This window comes from Tympanuchus pallidicinctus, unplaced genomic scaffold (assembly GCF_026119805.1).
Source record: "Tympanuchus pallidicinctus isolate F22 unplaced genomic scaffold, pur_lepc_1.0 scaffold13, whole genome shotgun sequence".
Classification (NCBI taxonomy): domain Eukaryota; kingdom Metazoa; phylum Chordata; class Aves; order Galliformes; family Phasianidae; genus Tympanuchus; species Tympanuchus pallidicinctus.
In genome coordinates this window covers 11,051,416-11,076,649 of record NW_026294648.1, presented here as the reverse complement: position 1 = coordinate 11,076,649, position 25,234 = coordinate 11,051,416, and the positions used below count along the sequence as shown (strand labels likewise).

At 36.9% G+C, this 25,234-nt stretch overlaps 1 protein-coding gene and 1 long non-coding RNA gene across 4 annotated transcripts in view; one reads left to right on the top strand and one right to left on the bottom strand.

Annotated features, from left to right (window-relative positions):
- The window catches only part of LOC128075790 (uncharacterized), a 212,269-nt gene that overhangs the window by 40,641 nt on the left and 146,394 nt on the right, over positions 1-25,234 (top strand). The window lies entirely within an intron of this gene.
- The window catches only part of KLHL4 (kelch like family member 4), a 67,721-nt gene that overhangs the window by 29,003 nt on the left and 13,484 nt on the right, over positions 1-25,234 (bottom strand). The window contains exon 2 of one of the 3 annotated variants that reach the window (XM_052672829.1): positions 3,257-3,671. In XM_052672829.1, the coding sequence (XP_052528789.1) occupies positions 3,257-3,294 (38 nt within the window). In that variant the 5' untranslated portion in view covers positions 3,295-3,671. Of the gene's footprint in view, positions 1-3,256; positions 6,687-25,234 lie in introns of those variants that run through there. The other 2 variants (XM_052672828.1, XM_052672827.1) reach the window with 2 other exon arrangements.

Genomic DNA, 25,234 nt, shown 5'->3' with positions numbered 1-25,234 from the left:
GATATCCCTGGAAAACTTGAACTTTATCAAGTTCCAGATAGTTAAAAGAAATCTGAAATAGTCAACAGGCTAGATAAAGTATACAGTAGGCCCATGCCTTATGAACTAGAAGCAATTCACAGTTTATTTACCACACATTGTTTCAGAGCTCACTTAAGTTCCTACTTCCTTTAAGCTAAACCTGAAATATTTGATGGTTTTTACTCTTTATTTGCATGTCCGTGTTCTGCAGGTTTAGCCTTATGACTATCCCAGTCATCTCACAGTATTTTATAGCAAAAAATACAGTGTACAAATAAACAAAAGAAGTTGGCATCTGTTCAGTTTTAACTGGTTTCTCTGTTTTTCACATGTGTGAAGGTCCTCATTCAAGGAGTCAGTTGGAGAGAATCAGTCTAGGCACATAAAATCCGTATGTCTCCAAAACTACAGGTGCAAACTTCATGAGGATCTTTTTGCAGGTCAAGGAGCACCATTTAAAATGCTTCCAGAATATGTTTGATACTTTTTAAGTGTGTTCTTCTAGCAAGAAGACAGTCCCCAAGCACACTGGGAAGTTTATCCTAACCTTGTGTCAATAAGCAATTTATTTATCTGTTATGCACGTAGTATTTATTGGTTGGTCACATCTTAATTGGGTATCATTATTGAAAAAATAATGAGTTCTTATCCCTTAAATTCTTATTTTCTTTGTCAGCCATTTGTCAAGGGCTAGTATTGAGGAAGGAGCCTGTATGTCAGAAAGGTTTTGGGCTACTTATTTTGTTTGGGTATGGGAGCACCAAAAAGGTTGAAGAAAACAGAATTAAGTGTATTCATGGTAGAATATTCAAAATGGACCAGTTCTTTGGAACTTTATTTACCTTTTTTCCTCAGTAAACAACCCATATTTCATCAAATTAACAGATCCTGCCTATATAGTGAAGTCAGTAAGTTCTGAGGTTTCTGGAGAGAGATGTCTCAATTTATTTTGAAGAAATAAGGAATATTCTTCTAATGTTTCCTCAGCTTTTTTTGGTAGAAGGAATTAAGTTGCTAGTAGAAATTGTGCACGTATCCTGTTTAAGATATAAGTGTTGGCCTGATTTCCTAACCTTTCCCACTGTTTTGAATGTTCAAGTGACAAGTAGCAGTGTGCTCAGCTTGTCATTCTCTAGAGTCCAGCTGAAAATTGAGCTTCTGTAGGCAGAGGTAAAATGATTGGATTAGGGTCAATGCTCAGACGATAAGATTCCTTTTACAGAATAAAAGGAAAATTTGTATGAAGTCATTTTTAGTATCCTCAGGTATGAATGCAAAAGAGCACATGGAGGCAATAATTACATGGTTCATTATTCATTGACTTTAGGAGTGTAAGAAGATGCAGTTAAGGGAACTTCCAAATGCCTGATTTTCTACCAAGTGATTAGCATATTAATTCTTGTGTGCCGTGTGTTGGATGCTACAGAAAAAGAGAAAGACAGATTATTTGCTTAGCAGTTTCTTCTGATTTATACTTAAGAAATTGGAGCTATGTTATAGCATCTTTAAGAATATATTTTAATTCCTTGAAATAAAATTTTGATTAGAGTGAAACACATAGTGGCAATTGACTTTCTAAACAATGTCTTATAAAGTCACCGTTTAAGGTGTTTAAGGATTCCTTTATCCTACAACATGCACAAGATGCTTTTCCTGATAACTTTACAGAAAACACACATGACTATAGCAATAGGTTATGACACACATTCCCAAAATTCTTCTAAAATCTGAAAATTTGAACAACTCAACAGAAGAACGAAAATTTGAATGAATATGAAGGAGCAACATTTCATGAGTCTTGGCATAAAGTTTTTATATAGGTGGAGAAAATGTCACATCTCATTTTAGAAGACTGCCTCAGTACCTTCCAAACTGAATTATGTTTTTTTTTTTTTTTTTTAACTTTCTTCATCAGACAACAGACTTATCTTGATTATTCACCATTCTTTATATTTTTCAAACTAAAATTACTTTTTTTCTAAGATGCACCTATGTTTGCCCCTCCCCCCCCAGAAAGATGAAGTCATTTGAAATAAGTTATACCAACAAACTAGTACATGAGTGAGCATACGAAACTATCCTACCTCATTGATTTTATTTTGTAATGATTTTACATAACATCCATGTTTTCAGAATGACATTTTGAAAGGCATTTTTTCCGTTCAGTCTGCAAATGTTCCCCATACCAGATGTACAACTTGAAAAACAGCAATTCCTAAAAATACACAAACTGTCAGCTTTGCTTTACTGAAAGAAACTATAACTTCAGTTGAGATGGATTTCTATTTAAGTAAAGTATAAATATCTGAAATTATTCCCAAAGACTTGATGGCAGTCTTATCTAATGGTACAAATAATTGCATTGTAAATGCATAATTTGAGTCAAAGTAGGGATAAAGGGGAAGTAAATTTGTTGTTGTAGGAGCTATTACTGCTGACATCAGTTCTGAAAACATCATCAATCTAAATGGCATGTTTAACCAAATAACTTGAGCTCCTGTTTTCTTCTCCCTTCAAACATCTTAAAAATAGCTTTTTCTTTGTTCTTAGACCTTTAAGCTGGCATAGCTGTAATATCTTTTAACCTGACCGTACAGAAAATATTACAGAATCACAACGTTGGAAACGACCTGCAAGATCATCTAGTCCAAAATATTTGTCCCTTAATGTACTAAACAAGCTGTGAAAGTAATGTTATTTTAAAGAAACCTTCAAAAAAGCAAGTAATGATGCTTCCTTTCCACTTAGTTCAAGGTTAATTATACTTGTCAAGAAGGCACTGATAAAAGGCAGTGAGGAATTTGACAAACCGATGGCAACCACGCAGACTGCGCATCTCCAGCAGTTCTCATTTGTCAAAGTTGCACCCATTGATAAAGTCAGAATGAGGACAGCATTTCAGAAGGCTCATTTCTTCATTGTCTTTACACATAGTAAGTCAAGACAAAGAATTAGCATCTCATAAACTGTAATAGGAAAAATTTGATAAGCTGGTGGATTTTTATTTTTATTTTTATTTTTTTTTTTTGAGGTTCTGAAATGACAGATTAAACCTCTACATTTCACAGTCCTTCACTTCTTAGTGTGAATGCATTTCTATTTGTATGAGTGTGGGTGTGCACATGCATAAAGTGAGATTAACGCAGTAAAGAATTCTGCTTAAGAACAAAGGCAGTTTTAGGGAATAACTTGGATAGAAGTACTGCTTTTGAAGTGCAGACTTTAAAACTCCTACCTCTCTGCAGATTCATCTGAATTTTCCTCTGTGATCATCTGCAACTCCTGGGGGGTTTTACTTGAATCTTCCTTGACGCAGTTTTCTTCTGTGTTTGCTTTGGGAATATCTTCATTTGATCGAAGCTGTTCTATGAGGTTTTGTTGATGCCAGGTTTGAATCGATCGGTGGTGCACTGGAGTTGGACCAGGCACAGGCGCCAATATATTGTGGTGGACAGGACTGCTGTTTTTCTTCAGCCCATTTCTGTCCCGAGAGTGGTTCTTCAACCTGTTCTGCACCGGTGTCCCTCTGTGCTCATATCCTTCCTGCTGGTGGCAGCCCCCGGTGCCTGCGGAGCTCTGCGAGGGGTGGCTGAACCACCTCCAGCGGAGCCTCAGGATCTGCTTCACATCAAACTCTTTCTTTCCAGATACTGACATTGTTTCAGGAAAAAAAGAAAAAAAAAAAAAAAAAAGAAAAAAAAAGCGACAAAAGCCTATTCTTCTAGAAAGGAAATGGATTCTTTGTTATCTCTTGTGTTTCAACTCCTCTTCTTAAGAAAAGACAACAAAAGAACAAATACCGGTAGCTCGCTCTCTCTCCTGATTAATATACTGCAAGCTCTTAGAGCCGATGCTAAGCTGCTGCTAACTGTATAGGTGGGAATCCATACTGACAGGATGATGAGGTCAGACCTTAAACAAGTAAATCAGCTTAGCACAGGAAAGCAGCAACCATAACAGTACCCAGCTGCTAGGCTTACACGCAGCACTATAGCACAGCTCCCTAATATATAACCTAGCCTCACATGATCCTGAGGGATCCTAAGCTGCAACTTAAGATGCTGAAGAGCACATACAAATAAAGTGACAAGACTTTCTATCTAACAGCATTTTCCATTGCTAATCAGCAATGCTGCATTTCACAGAAGATTTATGGAGAATTCTTTAACAGTCTCCTTGCACAGATTTTTTGTGGGGATTCACTGTGAAACTATCCTGCAGTTCATGTGTTTCCTTAAGAGGTTTCCATTTGTTTGTCTTGCTGTGTAAAATTCCTACAAATGGCCTCAGTGTGGTAGCACTTACCTAAAGGAAAGAGGTAGCATTTCAATATGCTGTGCAGAGCTATGTATTTTCTCACCTATAGGTAGATTTCTTGTCATGATTGCAGGGGTGTGAGAACAGAGAGAGGGAGCTCATAAAATCAGAGATGTGGTCCCTGAATGACTGTATCTGTGGAAAACACAGCTTCCTGGCCAAGTGCCTGTGTAAACACCTCTTGTCATCCTCTTCTTAATTTCACACAGACAATGAAAAGAGTGTGATTATTTTTTTTTAAACATCTTTATTTTGATAATGTACAGTGCAGCATGTTTTCAGCAAATTTATTAGATGGCATATTCTCATCCTTTCATCAAGAGACAGGGCTGTGAGAACTGCCCTGCCTTGTGTTATTTCAAAACACACAGGCTGTGTGTGTTTTGAAATAATGTACGTGCACTGTTTTTGCAATTCAAAATAAATAAATAAATAGGATTTTTTTTTTGTTATGTTCTCCACAGTGTGCTGTTAATGATGTATATATCTGTAAGCAGTGTGCAGAAACAAAAAATTGTAAAGCAGTCAGTAAGACAGGATTCAGAATTAAAGGAGGGTACCCCCCCTCCATTACATCTTACATCTCTTTTTCAGACCTCCTTTTGACTTCTGTTGTGATGTTTTTTCTATTTCCTAAACTCCACTGATGGGGTTTTGAACCTTCAAACACTGAAATCCGCCTTCTCTTTTCTGGTTGCATGTAGTGCAAACAGTGAAATGTGAAGTAGAGTTTTGTAAAGTATCAGCAAATTGAGATAATAGAACTAAGAAACATCAGCTCTTATGCTGGGCTGCCAAGTTTCTCTCCTATTCCTGAGATTCAAGCAAATTATATCAAATGATACTCAGTCTCAGGAAATGGATGGAAAAATTCCAGGGCAAAAGAGAAACTGTAAAATAGTTGGAGAAAGTTATGCTATTTAGATGCATAGAGGGAAAGAAATGACTTTAGACAAAAGAAATTATGAGAAAAAGTTGGCCATAAAAGGCAAGAAGGGAAAAGCTAAGAAGAGAGGACATTTGAGAGACCTATCTGATACATCTATACAGAATCATAGAATCGTTTGTATTGGAGGGGACTCTTAAAGAGCACCTATTCCAGCTCCCTTGCAATGAACAGGGACACCTACAACTCTATCAGATTGCTCAGAGCCTAGTGCAGGCTGACCTTGCTTGTCTCCAGGACAGGGCTTCCACCATCTCTTTGGACAATCTGTTCCAGAGCTTCACCACCCATACTGTAAAAAGCTTTTTTCCATATATCCAGTCTAAACATTGAGGCTAAACTATTACATCAGAGTGTATTTGTAATTCTGGCAAGAGAGCAGGTGTTTGTGGAGGACAGAACAAGCAAAATTTGGTTGCTAATAAGAGTCCTTTCTCATATGAAAAAATAATGTACTCCTACTTGTGAGAGTTAAAATAGAGGCCCTTGCTAGCCTTGGCATAAGTGCTTCCAGTGCTGACCCCACTTCTCTGCTATGGGTTACTGCTCACAGCAGCTGCCAGAACTCACTTGTGTGCCTGAGCTGCTGAAGTTAAACGTACACGTGAACATTCAGTGAAGGAGGGCCAGCTCGTGCTTGGACATGAGCCTCTGGGTCTCAGCAGGTCTGGTGCCACTGTTGTTTCTGTCACTGTGATTTGCACATGTGCAAAGACTGCCACCTCAGCATTCCAAACTGTGCCATCCACTACTGAGTAATACTCTATGTAACAATTCTTCACTAATACAAACTGTATTCTTGAATAATATGTACTTAAGAATAATATGAAAGAAGGATGTCTGTTAGAATATCAGGCTGTAAGTGTTGTTGATGGAACACAGTTTTTAAAAACTTCATTTTCAGTTTTTCAGGAATGGATAGAAATAAGAAAACTTGTTCAACTTCTTAGTAGTTATATTAAGAAGTATATAAGGGCCTGATTGTTCATTTAATAAGCGGTTTCAATTTAAGCTTGCTGAGAATGCAGACAAATAAAGAAGCCGCTCCCTAATTTCAAGGATTTTAAAGAATTTGTAGGGAGTGAATGGAAAAACAGAAATGCTGGCCATTGGGGAAGAGAGACCATTATGTTTTCAGAAGTCAGAGTAAGATGTTTTCTCGCTTTAATGACAACTTTATAACAGCCTGAAATTTTCCTGGAGACATGTAAGTTATGTTTAAGGCTGTGGGTTTTTTGGGTTCTTTTTTTGTTGATTTTGATGTTGTTTTTTTTTGGCATTACATCTATTTAATATTGAATTTAATATTACTTAACCTTTCAGTGTTAGCCTACATGCTTATGAATGTTCTACTGCTCACTTTTATAAAAGTAAAAATACTTAATGGTATCTGTATATATTCCTTAGGACTGCATCTGCATTGAATTGCCTTGCAATCCAAGATCTATTTTAAGGAGACAGTCTCTCTATGATAATTTATGATAAAATTTTGTGAAGGTGAACAGAAAACATGGTTTCTTGCAAACTTAATAAGGCCACTGAGCCAACCCAAGCAGCTCTGATACATTGAATCCATCATTTCTCATCATCTCACAAAGCTTCCGTTGGTTTCTTTTCATTAAATCCTTTTGCAGATGTCATCATAAGCCTATTACTTGGATTTGACTTGAGAATGGGAAAACAGAACTTCAGTTTGTAAATAACTCTGTTTCCTACTAACTCAGCACATGTTTTGGCAGATGTAGAGTGTATCTAGCTAAAACTGAGTACAGATTTCCTGAAAAAACTGTTTTGCTCAAAAAGTCAGCCTGAGTCAGCATGGAATATGTTTCAGGTAGGGCAGATTATTCTTCACACAACTTGTTACCACACTGGCTAAAACTTCAATATGCTGTAATAGAACAGTATAACTGATTTAATAATCTAAAATTTCAGGCCAGAAATGATTAGAAATAGGTTTGCTGTTTTCTAGAAACAGCAGAAGTACTAGGAAAAATGCACTGTGTATTTTAGCAATACAGGAAACATCCCTTTTCCCCTGTGTTGACTCTGAGCAGCACGCAGATGTCACATCCTCTCAAAATACATGCAGAGTTGAATTCTAATGTATTTACAAGTTGAGAAGTAGCCTGTTTATTTTTTTTCTTTTTTAACTTGTGTGATTTTTTGCTTATTCTCTAAGTATTCCTCTAGTTCATTCTTCTCTCTCTGCCCGTTATCTTTTGCAAGAGTATTTTCTATAGAGTTTCCATGTAAAAAGCCGTTTTGTCAAACTGCCCCTCTGCTGCCATCTGTAATATGACAATAGAATGTAATGGAGTACTGGTGGGAAGGTTCAGCCTCTACTGTTGCCATATCACCAACATGCACTTCTGATGTCATGAGCCAGCATAATAAAATAGGAGTTGTTACTTTCAGAGCAGCCACTGTAAATACTGCCAGCTTAATTGCACTTTTTTTCTATAGAACCTTTTATTTTACTAATAATCTGTATCAAAAATGAAGGAATTGTGAAAATGTGGTGTTCAGGACTGTGGAGGTATTCAAGGCAACACCAAACTGTTTATGCAAGCCTATCAGATTGTGAAACAAGAAGCATAGACTTATCTTTTTCTACCAAATTGTCATAGCATAATTCAGGTTGGAAGAGACCTCAGAATCTCTGTAGTCCAAACTCCTATCCTAAGACAATAACATCAGAACCCTTCTGGGAAAACTGTTCTAATGTTTGAGCATCCTAATAGTGAAAATGTATTCCTTTTCATTGGTCAAACTTCCCCTGTTTTATGTTATGCTGACTGCCTGTTTTCCCTACCTGGCTCAGATTTCTGGATCTTGTAGTTGCTGGGTGATGCTCAACAAGCCCTGTTCCCCTCAGGCAATCCACTGGGCAAATTCTTCAGCCCCCAGCCATCTTGGTGACCCTCTGCTGGACTCACTCCGATCTATTGCTGTCTTGTGCTGGTATTGGAGGGAGGATCTTAAATAGTAGAATGGTTGACAGAACTTTTAATTGCTATTATTCTCTATAACAGCTATATCAAAGCAGGCACTAATTCTCCAAAACTGCAAAAAGAACCATGATACCATTTTCAAGTAGAAAATACTTCAATTTTTTGCTTATTCACTAACAACTCTTATTTACCAACCGATTATTATCATCAGATACTAAAGAGTACAGAAAGGATATGACATACCCTCCAAAAAACCTAGTATTTAGATTTGACACTTGTCAGTATAAGTCTTTATCATAAGTCATCTCAAAGCTTTGACAGAATAAGGACTTATGCCCAAGGTCAATCTTCCCTGGCAAGTTTCTGAATGTGACTCTTGTTCACTGTTGCTTATAAAGTATTAAATGCTGTCTTTAATTTTAAGAGAGGGAGGCCCTTGAGGCAGTTGCATCTCAGTGCACTGTAGAATGTAATAATTCTTAGCTACTTTTAGTGTTCAATCCCACGAATGGCTTCTGAGACTCAGGAATGGCACTATATGCTTCAGGAAAAGATCCTCAGAATGTGGCTCTGCCTGTCCTCCAAATCACTATCGGAGGTTTCGGAGTTCTTTGAATATTGATGGAAAAATTACCTGCCATTGGTCAGCTTGTCACAGTTTTATTATTTTTGGTTATTGGTGTTTCACATCACAATATCATGTAGTGCACTGGGAGTTAAAGAGTTAATGCTCCAGTTTCAGGCACCTGTCCCAGAAAAGGACTACATACCCCAGAGGACTTTGCACTTAGAGGGGGGATATAAACTCCTGGATCACCCGACCTGCCCTTTTTCAGCTTTCTCTCCTCCCCACTTCTTGACCCGACTGCGCATCTCACCTCAGCATTATAGTGAGCCCTTTAAACCTTTCGGACACACTCTCATAAATCAAATAATTGATTCATTAGTTTCAGTTCTAATTATATTGTATTATAGTGTGTTATCTTGCATTCTGATACCATATTTAGTAAGTTTGTTTCTCCTCAGATTGTTGTCGCTGTTTTTAATTATTTTGGGGTCTGCAGTTTCTGCTTCCCATAGGCTCAGATTTATGAATTCCTCTGCCCCACTGGTCATGGAACTTGGCCAGACCAGCCCGTAAACCATTGGCACAGGTGTTTGAGTGGTTTGAGGCAGTCATTTCAATTATTTCTGAAGGATTTATCTAACTTGCAGTACACATTTTGGTTCAACCACATACACATATTCAGGTTCAGAAAAACTGGCCTGCTTCATCTATGGATGTGAAAATAGGTATTTTTGTATACGTCTGTTTCTGTTTTTGTGGCATAGTGTCTACCTTTTTCCTTTCTTTATTTTCCTTTCCATTTGTCATCAGTTTTCCTATCAACTTTCCTCGACTTCTGATCTGTCCTTTGTGTTGCCATAACAGTGCAAGTGACATAATACTTTAAATATCTTATGATTACAGATATCGCTTTGAAAGCTCATCTGAAAAGGTGCTTTAAAGCAATATCCTCCATAGCAAACTATCTCACAGCATCCTACCACCAGGCATCCTTCTGATCCTGTCACCTGCAAGAGCACACATTAGCTCAGTTCTTACTTTGTCAAAAAGCCATATAGAATCACATCACAATCTTATTGTTGCTCAGCCTGCTCCAGCTGTTGTCAGCTGCCAAGACGCCTTGAGGCTGCTCTTTCACTTTTTCTGATGTTAGCCCAGAATATAAAAACACGTAAATGTGGTTTTAATCTACCTATATCCCAACTTTCTCATGCAAACAAATTAGGTTCTGTCAGTTTTCCTTTTTTTTTTTAGAATAGACAACAGAGCATCAATGTTTGGGAATACTAGAAATGTTTAGTATTTTCATATTTTCTGTAGAAAACACGTTGATTTTGTATATCTAAGTACCGTGCAATTATATGAAAACTGGAAAACAGAGTAAAATATAGAATGTTTTACCTTCATATATATTCATTAATAATAATAAAAGGTGCTAAACAAAACAGAGATCAGATTTGCAAGTGATAACATAATGCAGGGAGAGGAATGACATTCCCAAGAGAGGAAAGAAATAAATACAGTTGAAAAGAGAAAGAGCAAATGACACCTAGCAGTACATTAAACTTTACTATTTAGCATGAAAGATGGTTGAAAAATGAAGCTACAGAATAGGACAGAGAAAGCAGCATCTCTTGTTTTAATACTAATTCTTCCAGAACTTTATCAATAGTCTTATGAGGTCCAGTCTCTTATCTCTTAATTTTGAATGTGAATTTCAGTGTGATTTTTGCTATCAGTGACTATCTGAGACTAATCAGTGACTTATCTGAGACCATTTCTTATAGGTGTACCAAGTTGCTATGTTAGGATCTTTAGACAAGCAGCCCATAGAATAAAAACTTTAATTCTGTTTTATGCTTCCAGCTCAGCTGTGGACATTTTACTGAGATGCAGGTACTCAGTAATGTATGTTCAGAAGAAAGAAAGCCTCCAGCACTGTGTCAGTTAGCAGGAGTTTCAGCTATTTCTGTGATTGTGTCAGATAGCATTATTTCCAAAAAAGTCCTTTTTTGAACCATAGAAATAAATGCAGAGCAGAAAAATCTGTTACTGATGAGATACATGCACACAGATGAGCTTTGGAAATGGAAGTTAGCCCTCTTTTTCTTTGAATAAAGTTGGTACTTCCAGTTGTATACATTAGTTGTAAGAATTCTTGAGATAGCAAAGAGAGAGCTGTTGCAGTGTATTAAATCATTTTGCAAATACATTACCAGCGAGCTGTTCTTAGAAAAAAAATTAAGCTCAGCAAGCCTCCTGAAATTTAGCTTCTGCTGAAATTAATTGGCAATATCCAACTAGTATAATTTAGCATGTCACAACTGTAAATTCATACAGCCACTGTTGGTTTATTATTACCAGTTTAAAAGGCTGTTTATATCAAATTGTTTTCAGGTCTCAATTTTAACATCGAGGATCATGAGGTAATTGCACTCTGCTTTGGGCCACATTTCATTATACTTGATACAGTTGGAGTGACAATGTTTGGCCCTTTGGCTTACTGAGTTTCCTGAATTAAGTTTTTGATAGTACCTCTCCTTAGTGAGTAGTTGATGGCTTTAATACGTTCTTGATACAACCAACATTTAAGATTACATTATGACTATCATTAACAGCACAATTTAAATGCAAAATAAATTTAAATAACAAAGTCTGTTGTGCTAGCGTTAATGTGGAATTAATGAACACAGGAAAAATATACCTACTGAATTCTGTTGCTTTAAAATACAAGGTTTAATTTAGCACTGAAACAAACAGTAAGGTCTGGTGCGTAATTGCCTCTAGATCATTGATCGTGGGTTGTTTTTTTTTTTTTAATGCTTTATTTCATAATGTTATGGTTCATGTTAATGAGAATGTTATGTGAGAAACCAGTGGGAAAATAAAAGCTATTTGACTGTTTTCTTAATAAATTCTTCTTGCTGATCACGTTAGGTGTTTCATTCCTTCTGAAATTGCTTTCTGTATGCTGGAATATACCTCATTGTTTTTCTGCCTGACACAAACTTAATCATTTTGGCTTGCAGACCTCTCACTTAGGTTCTAACAATTATATGTTGCAGAATAGGCATTTCTGTACTGCTAGGGTATATAGTCTTCCTGAAAATAACACATATTTTATCTTTTTAAGGACAATGCAAATAATTTATATATTAGGATCTTTAATCACATAGTCTTCACAGATTTTGTAGAGTGCAAGAAGCTGTAATAAAAATGTGAAGATTACTCTGGGTTCTTTTCTTATTGCAGTATAACAATTTTCTTTCTGCAGTGATCTGCAGTTGTCTTCTCACCTACCTCTGAAGTGGTGAATTTTTTATCTGAAGTATTTTATTTTTGTCCATACTTTGAATAATGGTGCACAGGACTGTTGATATTACATTTTCAGTTTTCTTTTATTTTTTTAGGTTTTTTTTTTATATCATTACATGCTTCTGATACATTAGTTGTGCTCAGAAACTTCTAATTTACTTGTATGTTTGTAAATGTATATAGTCTATATTGATTAAATTATGTGAATATATGTATTGCACTACCTCAGAACTTGATCTCTTAATGATTCAGGGTAATGCAATGCATATCATCTCTTCATTCTGAACATTCTTCCTTTAGAAACAAAAGTGAGGAATATTATATTCCGCCCATCTTATAAAACTGAGGATGCCAGGAACAGTCGGCTACTGGGGAAAACATTTGGAGATATTCCCAGATTTGTATTTTGTGTTTATTCAGATGAATTTTTAGTGACCTGTAGAATATAATCACTCATGGGAACATCTGCCTGCTTCAAAATGATTCCCGGAAGACTGGGTTTTTACAATATAAAAGCATAAAACATACATTTATTTCTTCAAAATAGAACAATTTGATACATAGCTGCAATTTGTTTTTAAGCAGGGGAAAAGGAGAAAAAGAATTAAGAAATTATTATTCAGCATAATTTTTATCTAACATGAATTACTTGAACACCCTATCATTAGGTATAAATGAATCATCACCCTTATTGCTATTAACTAAGACAGTCACAAGTTTAATTCCAGGAGCTGTTAATCTGGTAGAGTAATGTAGACAAAATCACAGGTGCTTTTTTTCTGGTTCTTGAAGAAAATGCCAAATCCAAACTGTGCCGTAAGTACTTTGTCTGTACTGCAGTACATCTTAGCATCCATAGTGGGTGGACTTTTTTGGACTTAGCCATTGGTTCTCTGATTGTCAGTCACAGTCAAGGAATCTTGTTACAATCTCCTTCATTCACTGACTTTGATCTAAACTGAGTAACATGAACTGCTCTGCAACACAGCAATTGCTTTTAATTGTATTTACCTCCAGAACATTTCAGGTACATTAATCTGAAAAAACGTTTCCCAGACTTGCTAACATGCACAGATGAGCTTTCTGGTGTTCAGTGAATTTTTACTGGTTACCTGTGAGAAACCTCACTGTCATCAAAGACTTTTTTTTACAAAGAATTGCCCCTTTTATTTTTCTGTGAGCTGTTATATGCTAAAAAAATAAAAATAAAAATCACTTAATTTACTGAGATATTTTCAAAATAAGTAGGTGAGTGTAAAACTCCATTAATGGGCTATTTCCAGAATTTAGGGAAATCTGCTCATTATGGTATCTTTATGCAGCATCTGTGGAACTCTGAAATCATCCTATTAAAATATTTTTTAAAAAATATAATGTAGTTTAAGGAATTAAATAATGAATATAAATTACTTATTAAATAGAGAGAACAGGGCAAAACCAGTAGGTCTATCCTAGTCTCCTCAATTTTTTTTTGGTGTTCAGCAGCAGCAGCTGATACTCAATCCAGCCCAGGATTTGTGAATTAGCACTTAGCAGCCATGGAGAGCTTTGCAGTGTGGGACACATCCCAGCTGGGCCTGCCATGAGAAATACGAGTTTGAACAACAGAATTCAGAGACTTTTCAAACTTTTGCACAGCACCTGAAGCTATCACCACTCAAACAGGACCTGCTCAGCAGGAATGAAGCATGCTAGCATTGCTGCACAGACTTTCCCAGAGGAGCATCGACTTCTGGGATTCAAATAATTTCAGCCCATAGACTAAAAATACATTAAGAAAAAAGGAATAAAAAAGAAGTATCGAGTTCTTTGCTGGAGCCTGTTTAAAATAATCTGTCAGCAGTGTAAAAAGGAGGTACAATGAAGCAGAGCCACATTCTCAGTATGTAATGAGATCATCTGAAATAGGAAAACCACAGGCAACTAATTCAGGTCAGTGCAGAATTGTCCTCACGTTATGTTCTTTTTAGCAAGTTCTAAATCGAAATAGAGCATCTTTTTCCCTGTAAAAGGAACAGCTCAATGCTGTACATTTTCTAATAGCAGGCTAGTTTTCTTTAACTGCAGACTAAACTTTTTATGCATGCAGTTATCCTGTTATTCATTTAGAGAGTATGGTACTAAATTCCCTGCTTCCATACAATGATTAGAATCTTTCCCTATTTCATTTTTTTTTTTTAGCTCAAGGCAGTTTTATTTTATTTTTTAATTTCTCTGTGCTCCCGATTTTTCTCAAGGACAGTTTTGATGTTTTTCCTAAATTAGTTACTTCTAGGCTGAATGTCCATTTCCCACCTCTTCTGTTTAGCAGAGGAATGTGAACACAATTATGTGGGAAGTCCTATGTTGTGTTAAATACCTATTATTAATTCCATTAATAGCCTAGCTAATGCAAATTGTCTCTGACTTGAAACTGAACTACATCCTGAACCACTTGTTTTTAAAGAATATGTAGTCTTCAAGAAAGTCTTTATTCAAAAAAAGGTATCATCCACCACTATGGTCATTAAGTTTGGTCTGTTCTTTTTCTGTCCTGTCAATAGAAACTATTAGGCTTCAGTGTTTCTCCTCAATCCATAAATTTTTCCAGGCATCTGTTATTTCTTAATTATATTACATGGAATGCCTTTTTGCAGATGTTGCACAGTACGTTGAAATGACAGGGATGCACAGTTACAGGTGTTTATTTGTGCTACCGAAGTTATGCGGTGACAATCCTATAATTTACAATTCTTTCTGAATTGATGAATAGGTCTTTTTGCTTGTATGCAGTTGTGAAAAGTTGTAAAGACAGATGAGTTACCATGTATTCAACAACTACAGGTTGTATTTTTGTCTGTTTCATCAGCTATGTAAGAAAAGTTAATAAGATATTTCCTCTTGCTTTTAAGTGGTTGGAATGGATTAGTTATCAGTTATCAGTTTCACCTTTTTCTGCTTGTGTAACTGCAAAATCAGCTCTGCAAGTTTGTGCAGCTACAGATAAGATGTAATTAAATTCCTGGTAAACAAAAGCAGTCTGCCTGAAAAACTGAGATCTCTGTCCTAGATTCTGCTGAGTAAGAAAAAGAACAGCTCATAGCTGAGGATAATCAGCACCATCAGGACCTGCAGAATAATTTAAACAAGGTTTTTCATTCCAAATGTCACAGTATTTGTCTAAAAGCTACAGTGATAATATGTACTGGGTAGTTTTTCATTGTATTAGATCTTAGACTCTAGAACTTCTCCAGAAATCTTCTTATTTTTTAGAGCAGTAATATGTTGTTATATTTGCTATGCAGTATAGAAATTACCTTTATGCTCTCTGTGGCTCTTCTCTCAGTAAAGAAGTAGATTACCTCATTAATTAGTTTGGCCTGAGCATTGTCCATGTCCATATATGTGTTTCATCCAAGTAGGAATTACTTTAGGGTAGATACTGTATCAGCTATGCCAAAAATGTTTTCGTGTTCCCCAGCCGCATTTATATACCAAAGACAATCCTTCCCCCTTCTGTTTATTTAGATAAACAATATCAGAAAGATATACCCCTTAATAGAAAAAAAGCTCAAAAGAAAATGATGTGATATTTCTTTTTGACCAGTAGGATCGGTTTAATCATGGCATTGGGTAGCATGACTTCATTGTAAGGCATTTGGGGCAGGCATAGGATATTTGGTTTTCTGAAAAATAATGCAATGGACCAGAGCAGCTTAGTGCAACTGGTAGGCTGCTTAAATTCTTCTTCTAAAATATGGCAGTCGAGTAATTTGACATTGCTTCTGTGAATACTGTGGCTTTTTGTATTTCAGAAAATATTATTGTCAGTAATATTTAGTAAACATCATCCCTTGTAAAAACAAATATTCAGTTGTTTTGTAATCAAATGGAAGACTGATGTGCAAGCTTCTCAGGCTGCACATATACTTTTGTGGATGGCTGATGCCAATAGGAAACAGTTCTGTAAAGAACTGTTTTAGCTGTTTTAGCTGTTTTAGCTGTTGAAGAGGAGAAGTTCCAAAGTTTGGTGTGCTTCCATCAAATATTTGGATAGTACAGGTACACAACTGACTACGTTAAGGATACCTGTTGTATACTGAGGTGTTTTTCACTGTTACATGATCCAAAAAGGGCTATGAAGTATAAATATTAGTTATTTAGCATCTCCAAAGATAGAAGATACTTGTGTCTTTCGGCAAATGTGCATTTCTGCAGTGCTGAAGTTTGTAAAAAATAAATTCAAAAAGCCCATACCCATTAGCAGGATGCCATAAAGAACTGATATACATTGTCAGTGAGACATTGGCAGATGGTTGCATCACAGTACAGACTTCTAAAATGCCGAAGTTTTATTTCTGGTATAGAATAGAATTGAGTTTATTTTGCCTTGAAAAAGCTATGGAAAGAACTGCTAACATTTTTACTGATCTCCTTGTTTGAAACTAATTTTTAAAATGACACCGCAAGGCCATTTTTCCTTGAATTCCAGAAGAGACAGGGCAGTGCATTTATTCTCCTTTCAGTCCATGTTATTTTTACAATAAGCCACCTAGAATGCAATACGTCTTTAAAATGTTCTGTGAGGCAATCTGATTTATTTTCTGTGTAAGAATCAGGCAGACCTGTTGTTCTTTGCAATTTTTTGTCCCTTCTACATTGCTTTTGCAGCAAACAGCCCTAAATGATGTAAAACAGTTGGTGAAAGCTTTGTATACAAGTGCATGAAATTGTTAAAGGCAATTTCCTCATGCTTCATAAGATTTTACAGTTCAAGCTGTGACTAAATTGAATTTATTTGTAACCCATTAAATAATGTTGATACAGCGATGCCGTAGTGAAACACCAGTGATAGAGAACCATCATGTTCTGAAAGAGAAGAAAAATAGCCAAGAGCAGAATCCGAGATCCAGAATCCATCTATTTTTGCTTTTGAGATACTTTCTGGATGAAGTTGAGCACAGTCTTTGTGTACTTCTCATCACATTCATTTTCATTTGTGCCTTTCTTTCCAGAGAATGGAAACTGCTTACTTTATTTACCAGAGTTAGGATGTGATGCTGCTTTGTGCTGCAGGTTTCTGAACCTGTGGAGCAATGTGAAGGTGCTACGCAGGCATTTCATTTCTGGCATAAAAAAGCAAGATGTGCAAGGCAGAACATCTGTATTGAAATTCTGGCCTGCTGATGCCTTGCCAGTTGATGTATGGATTACTGTATTTGCTTGACAGTGATCAGTTTGAGAAAATCCATAGGCATATCCATCACCAAGAGGGATTTTAAAGATGATGAATATTGGTCTTACATAAAGTGCCAGTGATTGTTAAACTGCATCTCTTATTTTTAGCTGCTTCCAACTTTGGGCTCTTTTTGAAGACATAAGAGATTGACATTCTGAAGGAAAAAAAACCCTTATGTACTTTAGCTCCTGTCATTCTTCCTCTGACTGTGGTTTTGGAGTTGTTGCAGTTTGTTGAGGGCTTTTGTGTTTTGGTTTGGTTTGATTTTTTCGTCGCAATGTACTTTAAATATTCATTATCTTTTTGAGAACTTAGAGCTGGGAGATGGAAACCCAAATTTAAATGCTCTAACAGTTGGAATACAATGCTAAAATTATGCCATTGAGTGAAATCCTATCCCTATTACTCTTAAAACACTGCTGCCTTATCTTTTATATTAATAAGATGTATCTGATAGATCTAGAATTTTTTCAAACTACTCCAAGTTCCATAAAATTATTTTGAGTGCTGGTAAAGTTCAGTGAGGACTACATGGGGCAGTGAATAAAGGTGCTTTGCAAAGCTGCAGCATGAGAACCGTTTTTAACTCTGCTACTTGCCAAAGAATTGGCCCTTATATCTTCTGCATGGTTGAATAGAATATATAAATATGGCATGCCTGAATTTCAGCTATAGTTAAGCTGTAATATCTAAATATCAGAGGAGCCAAGACCATGGTGAGAAGAGCTGAGGCGATATGCTGGAAGAGAGCAACGAAGAACAGCCTGCTTCTATATGGGCTGGGTTTGTTTGAGAGGAAGATGATCGAATGTTTGCTTGTTTTAATAAGAGAGATTTTGGAAAAGACCTTGGTTTCAGTTCAGCTTTTAAGCTGGAGCCCCAGAGTTTGGCAGAGGCGGCAGTGTTGCCATGGCAACCCGTCCTCCAGCCCCATGGTACCCAACCTCCCGCCAGTTCATCCAGCACTGAGAGCTGAAGGCAGCCTGAGAGGGTATTATTGGCTGTTCTGGCCTGAAACAGTTCAGCAGGCCCTTCCAAAAATAGCAGTTGATGTGCTCGAGTCACAGCCCGTTTGTAAGAAAGGGGGGAAAATGGTTTGCTTCACAAAGCTGAATGAACGCCCTATTTCTTGACAGCACATTGCCGTCTTTTCAGTTGCACTATTGAGTGTTTTGCAGTAAGTGGAGGTGGCTTGCAGGCATTTTAAATTAGAAGAATGATTATGCATTTTGTTTTAGAATAGCCTCCAAGTTTAGGATGCTGTCATCTTCCTTTCTCCTGCACTGCAAGCAGGGATCTGAAGGAGGAGGAGAAGCGCCATCAGCACAGAGCGATCGAGGTGAATCCAATTACAGTGGGTTTACCCTCCAACAAAGCACTGAGGGCCTTCAGGTCACAGTAAGAGGAGGTCTTGAGGTGGAGTTCAGAGAAAAAAGACTGATCTACAGCCCGTGAGTCCCAATCTCCTTATGGCTCACAGAACCGCCATTTCATTACCCAAACAGCGTGTGTACTCCGTTCAGAACTGAGAAGCAATAGCAGAGATCACTGCAGCATGAAGCCACCTTGGCCCCAAGGTAGCACGATGCTGCTGCATCAGCAGCTTGTTAGCTTCACTTCTTCCTGCAGCATCACTCAGGGCTGTGCCCAAGTCTCAGTGCCCTGCTGTGATGGAGATGCACTGACAGCTCATGGCAGCTTAAGCTGAGTATTGGCTGTCCCTTCACTACTGCTTTGTATTACGTTTGTATAAACAGGCCAGCTGGTTTCAGTGGAGCACCTTCAGTCCATACTATTTTTAACCTGTACAGTCAGATGGGGTCCTGGGCAGATCTAGTGGTTGGCAATCCTGCCCATGGTATGGGGATTGGAATTACATCGTCATTAAGCACCCCTCCATCTTAAGCCATTCTTTGATGATCCTAAGAGATCTCAGTATCACATATTAGTCCTTAGGACGTTGGGTTTTTTTCTTACAAACTAGTACTGTGCTTGTCACCAAAATAGCCCTGAAAAACTGAAAAACAGGGCTTCAGGACTTTCACATCCTCAGGTTTCATAAACTCAAGGACCATTTTTGTTACAGTACATTTGTTTGCTCTGGAAATGTTTGTATCTATTTTGGCATTCCACTTTGCAGACTCGAGGTGTAGCATTGTTTAGCCCCAATACCTTACTGCTCTCTGTTTCTCATCTCTGTATGATTGCTTTCTAAATGGTTTCTTTGTTTTAAATTACTTGCACTGTGATGCACTTGTCAAAATGTGCACAGAAATAAGCCCCAGCTGGAAATGCATGTCAAGTAGTACAAAACTGACAGTCTCATTCAAATTACTGATAACTGATAGGATTTGCAACAAGCATCAAAGCTTGCAATAAAACTTCTTGCTGGCAGCAGGAAAAACAAACAAAAACACTTAGCTTAGATGGTTTTGTTCTTTTTCCACTCAAAACTACAGAATAAACAAGATTTAATTCATATTTAAGCAAGTTCTTTTGCTATCCAGCTCATGATCTAATTTGTATCCGTGCTGTTAAATAAAATATCTCACCAGATCTTAAGCTTTTTACAGTTTGTCTGTAACAGAAGATTAAAGGAGGAGTTAATTCTGTTACTGTCTTTAACTGTATGACTTTTTTATTCAGCACTTATCAAGCCTAAATATTTTCTCAATAAGTGTATATATATTAAAGTAACTGTGTGTGATCTGTGTGTGGAGGAGTGGTTTTGAGAGCTTATCTTTTGAACCCAGGGAAAGATTAATGTAAAATTCAGGGAGTGCTTTGTTATGTATTTGAGTCTGAAGCAGAAGAGGTCTCAAGCATGTGGATTAGTGCTAGGATTTCTGGTCAGTTACAGGTACAGCTTACAAGAAATTGAAGGTGAACATTGGCTTCTGATGCAAAGGTGCTACAGTAGTAGCAAGGATAGGAAATACCTCTGCATTCCACACTTTAAAACACTCTCTATACTTTTAAGCACAGGAAACAGTAGTTACAGCTGAATTTTATTCTCCAACTATTTCTGTTGGTTGTAAGGTAAAAATCTTACTGGTGAGCACTCATTATCAAAACTGTAATAGTTTCTCTGAGTTATTGATGAGCAGATGTGTTTAATGCAGTCTTACTTTTTTGCCTTTCATTCTGCAGGAAACACAAAACGTAAAATAGAAGTTTATTTTTTTCTCCTGAAATTCTGCTCTGGTATCACGAAGATAGAATTTTAAGTTATTTATACCTTAGATGATTGAAACAGCACTAAGCAAGGAAATTTATAGGTCACCTTTGTCCTTGCAGGATTTTCTGTTTGCAGTAAAGAAAAGCAGCCTGGAAGCTGCTCCAGATTTAGCAAGCACTGCATGGTCCGAGCAGTGCAAGGGATTGCTGCCACCATGCTGCTCCCTATATGCAAAAAGTCAGCTTGGCTTCATGGCAAGGGAATCTCAACAGAACCAGTACTGTTTCTTACTACATAAAGCAACCAAAATAGAAACTAGGGGTAGGTACATTCTGAATTTCATCATTTAACCAGCCTTTTTTTCAGATATATATATATATATATATTAATTTTTTACAATTTTAAGAATTAGCTGTTTACTACAACGCTCAAATGACTCATGCACTGACTACAAGCTTCCTTATCATAGATTTTGTTTGTGCTTGTTAGGAAGCTAGATTCCTGTAACTTCATTGCTCCCATTGGGCAGCTGGGGAACTAAGGGAGGGTGACAATCCTCGTTAAGCTTTTCTTCTCTTTGCCTTTGAACAGAGAGGTATTTGTATTAGTGAGGATTATCATACAGAACAAAACATGGAAAAATAAATGGACCATGGGAGCCAACACAAGCCTGCCAAAGTCAGCAGTTTTCATAATAAATGGAATGCATGTATATTAAAATATGATATGGAATAATCTGTTATTTTATCCTGTAAGATTTACTGTTTAAGATTATATGGCAGCTTCAGTAGCTCTTGACCTATTCCCAAGCGCACAGCATGCGGTGCTTTGTCTGGGAGGTTCATAGCTGAACAGCTTGAAAGTAAAGGACATCTCAAGGATAGACTAAGTGCAAAGATCTTTCTCTCTGCATCAGGAATGAGCAAAAAAAATAAAAATAAAAATCAACCTTCCAGTGCCACTCCCTGTGCTAGCTAGCTCCTTCCAGTGGTCCTCCTCATTTTTGTGTAGCTTGTGGGAGCAGTGTTGAGCTCTGGTTTTCTGTATTCATGGACAAACAGTCATAGGAACAGTCAGCAGCAGACAGCCTGAGGTTGCTTGGGACAGAAAATCAGCCATGACAGGGATGGACTGAGAGCTCTGTAAAGCCGGGATTGCTATGGCCACTATCAGTGCATGCAGATACCCTGGTGACTCCAAGAGCTGGGGAAGCTTACTGAAAGGCAGTAATTGCTTCCTGCTCTGCACTGGGACTATCTGGGTCTCATTTTTGGCTCCAAGCTAGCCTGCTCCCATCCCTCTATTATACCATCCCTGCTAACCTCATCTTTGTAGCAACAAATCGGAATTTGGCTGTTTTGCTGCTGAGGAGCTGAGCCAGTTCTGAGTGACAGTGAAAATCCAAGGTGTAACAGGAGCTTTTGGAGGAGAGCAGGGCTGAGGAAAACTCTCCTCTTGTGTGAAGGTACATGGGATGTGCCTTGGTGTCATATGGTTTCATTCAAACAATGAAACACAAATGTTGTAAACCAAATGCCCAAGAATTTTGCGATTCTCACATCTCTCCATTTACTGAATGCTTCTTCTAAAGACAGGGGCTAATTTGGGTTTCATGTAAATTCCTGCTGGTGTATGTTAGCTCTACATTTGTAGCATTTGTAAGTTTTGATATTTGAATTTGAAAACTTATCTTGCCAGATTTTAATGATGCTGCTACTCATTCTTATGTTTTTTTCCTCCAAAAATGTAAAGCAATTCAATATTTAAAATAACTACACTGTTCATTTCAAGGCATATGTTACTGCATATGTTTCTAGTTCTGCTTTCCAAATGAGTAAGGTGGTTTTTTTCCCATATACTGGTATTTCATTCTGGACCTAAAAGGAAATCTGTTTTGAATCACCTTTTGAAAGTGTTTTTTTAGCTCTGATTGTTAAACCCTCTCCACTGGATTTAAGGAAAGGAATCTCTTGCATGCCTTTTCACCTTTTTTACATCGTTGCTTTAGTACAAAGGAGATCAGATGTTGTAACTCCTTTATATATTCAATTTAAGTGCTATAAATACCTTATTTTGCCATGCACAAAATGAATTTTTAGCAGTGAAACTTAGCCAATAGAAAATCCAAATTAACTACTCCAACTAAAATGATATCTCAGGTAGTAATAATCTTAAAGGAATAAGTGTCTCTTTAACCCCTTTAGTATCTTCAAATGGGGGGAAAACAAATGGTTTTTAGTACCAAGAGTAAAATGGTGGTGCTCATGATGGATTTAATTTTTTTTTTCAACTTTCAGTTTCTGTTGCTTGCTATTATAATTTCTTTCCTTATATGTTTTAAAGTTGTTTTTTTCATCCTAAATTAACAATGCAAGCTCTTTAACAAGTCCAGAAAAGGAAAGTGTTAAGCTTCTATAATGGTAAAAAGGTTTCTTTTTTTTTTCTGTCTCCAGTATTTTGTCAGCTGTTAACTTCGGGTCATCTGTAGTAAACTGTATGTTAACTGTGTCACAGTTGGCAGTAATGATATCTTACAGACAAACTAGGAGAACAGCTAGCAATTGGTGTAATCAATATTTCCACCACATTTTCCAAGTAACGTTGGATCACTTCTCCAAAAAGACAGTGTCCCATATTTAATTCAGCAGGGAATTTTCCTGTCTTGCATCCCTCCAGAACTGAATTAAATTTTGAAAGATGTATATTTAGCAAAAAATATTTTGATATCAATGTGTCACTCAACATTCCTTGCCTGTTAACCATGAAATAATTTTCCAAGTAACATCAACAAGATAAAAAGGAAAATCTAATAGATAGCCTTTAGCATTCAAAAAAACAGATTTCAGTTTTATTTTTGCAAGCCATGTAAAGTGAAGTCCCATTTTCAGTAACTGCGCTTGCATTCTGACAGGCAGAAAAGCTGTAGGATTTTTCCCCACATGCTGCCTGTTCAATCAAAGGAACTCATTACTGAAGTTGATAAAGAGTGAGTATTAATACTAAGCATGTCCATTTCATATTAAACGCATTATACTGGCAGAAGAATATTTTCATCTCCTGATCACAGCAGAAGTAATTAAAATTCAGGGCATTAATTATACTTTAATTAAACCAAACCATATTTCATATGACTGTTTTGGCAGTATGAGGAAGAAGTCTGTCTCCTCAACAGCTAGTGAGATGGTTATGACAAATTATAAAACCACTGAAGCCAAGTAGAATTGTTCCAGTCAATTAAGTGCATCTGTGAAGGACTACATACAGCATGCAAGCAAAGGGAAGAAGTACAGCAGTATTTCAAACTCCTTCAGAAGCGCTCTGCCATCATTTAAAATCACAAGTAGTGAAAATTTGTGGATTTTTTTTCTCTCCATTTAATTTAAGAAGCCCGTTGTTTTTGAATGAACCAGTTAACATGTCAGGCATTAATGGCACATCTGTTGACCTCTTAACCTGGACTTCTCAAATTTCTCACACAGTGCTTTGCAAATGTATATTATTCTTCTTTGCATTCAGTGTTTTGTTTTTTTAAACTATCTTTGTGTACTAATGTGGAAGTGATCTAAAAAAGATTTTTGATTTTGTGTTTAGAATTGTGTTTCAAATCCTACCATGGTACGGAGGATTGGGTTAGAGTGACTCGTAACACTGCAGATAGGTGACAGATATTAAAGCTTAGTGTTCCACCAGTTGCTTTCCAGCTCTGTGTTTTCAAGCCTGCACTTTGGTGAGCAAGAACTGCACAAGCAGCTTTGTGTTCTCTTTGATTAATTTTGGTCTTTTATTTATGAAAAGCTATAAACAAGAAAGCTTTGGAGATATAACCCTTTTCAGTCATATCTGAATATCCTTCTCTTCACAGAGATGGTGGCTGGTATCTAAGTAATTGTGGCCATTTACTCAGAAGTGCAACATTTAATTTCTCTTCTGCAGACTTTATGAATTTTATTCAAGACCTTGGTTATGGTAGGCGTCTTACTTCTGCTTTTACTGAAATTAGTCTAGTGAATAATAGTCTTGGGACTTGTGAAGAGGAATGTTTTTCTCTTGTGTAGTAAAGAAATTAGGTCATACACATGTTGGCAAATGGCAAATGTTAAAATGCACAGGTTTAACAAAAATGTGTGAAGTGCTGATGTAGCAAGGACTTGGTCAAGTCCTGATTACATTGTTTGAAAATCTGAGTTGGAAGAACATTTGTGTTTAACTTTGGTAAGTAGAAACAAGTCACTATGTGACTTATCATGGAGTTGCTAGCACCGTGTCCAGCATGTTGCTTAGTTAGTAGGCTTTCTCCATAGTGACAGTGAAGCTCCTGAGCTCAGTTTGCTGCAGGTGACCTTGTTAGTCGTGTAAATGATGCCTCCTGTAAGTTAGCTCCTAGTTATAGCTATTGTGGTACTGCCAACAGTATTTCCCAACAGACTGACATGGATACTTTGGAAATCTACATGGATTATTTGAAGGTGTACTGGCTACATACAAAGTCTAATATAACTGTATGTCAGTTTGAACTTTTGTCTTCAGTATAGGAGCAGGGTGGTCCAAATTTGAACTGCAACAGGAAGTAGATTTGAATAAAAATAACTCACGCTAGGAAAAAGACATAGGGCTTACCAGAGGGATTACTAACACACTTCATCTTCTTAAAGCTTCCAATAAATATCTAACTTGTGTATAAGTTCATTATAATGTCTGCATAATATATGGCAGTGGC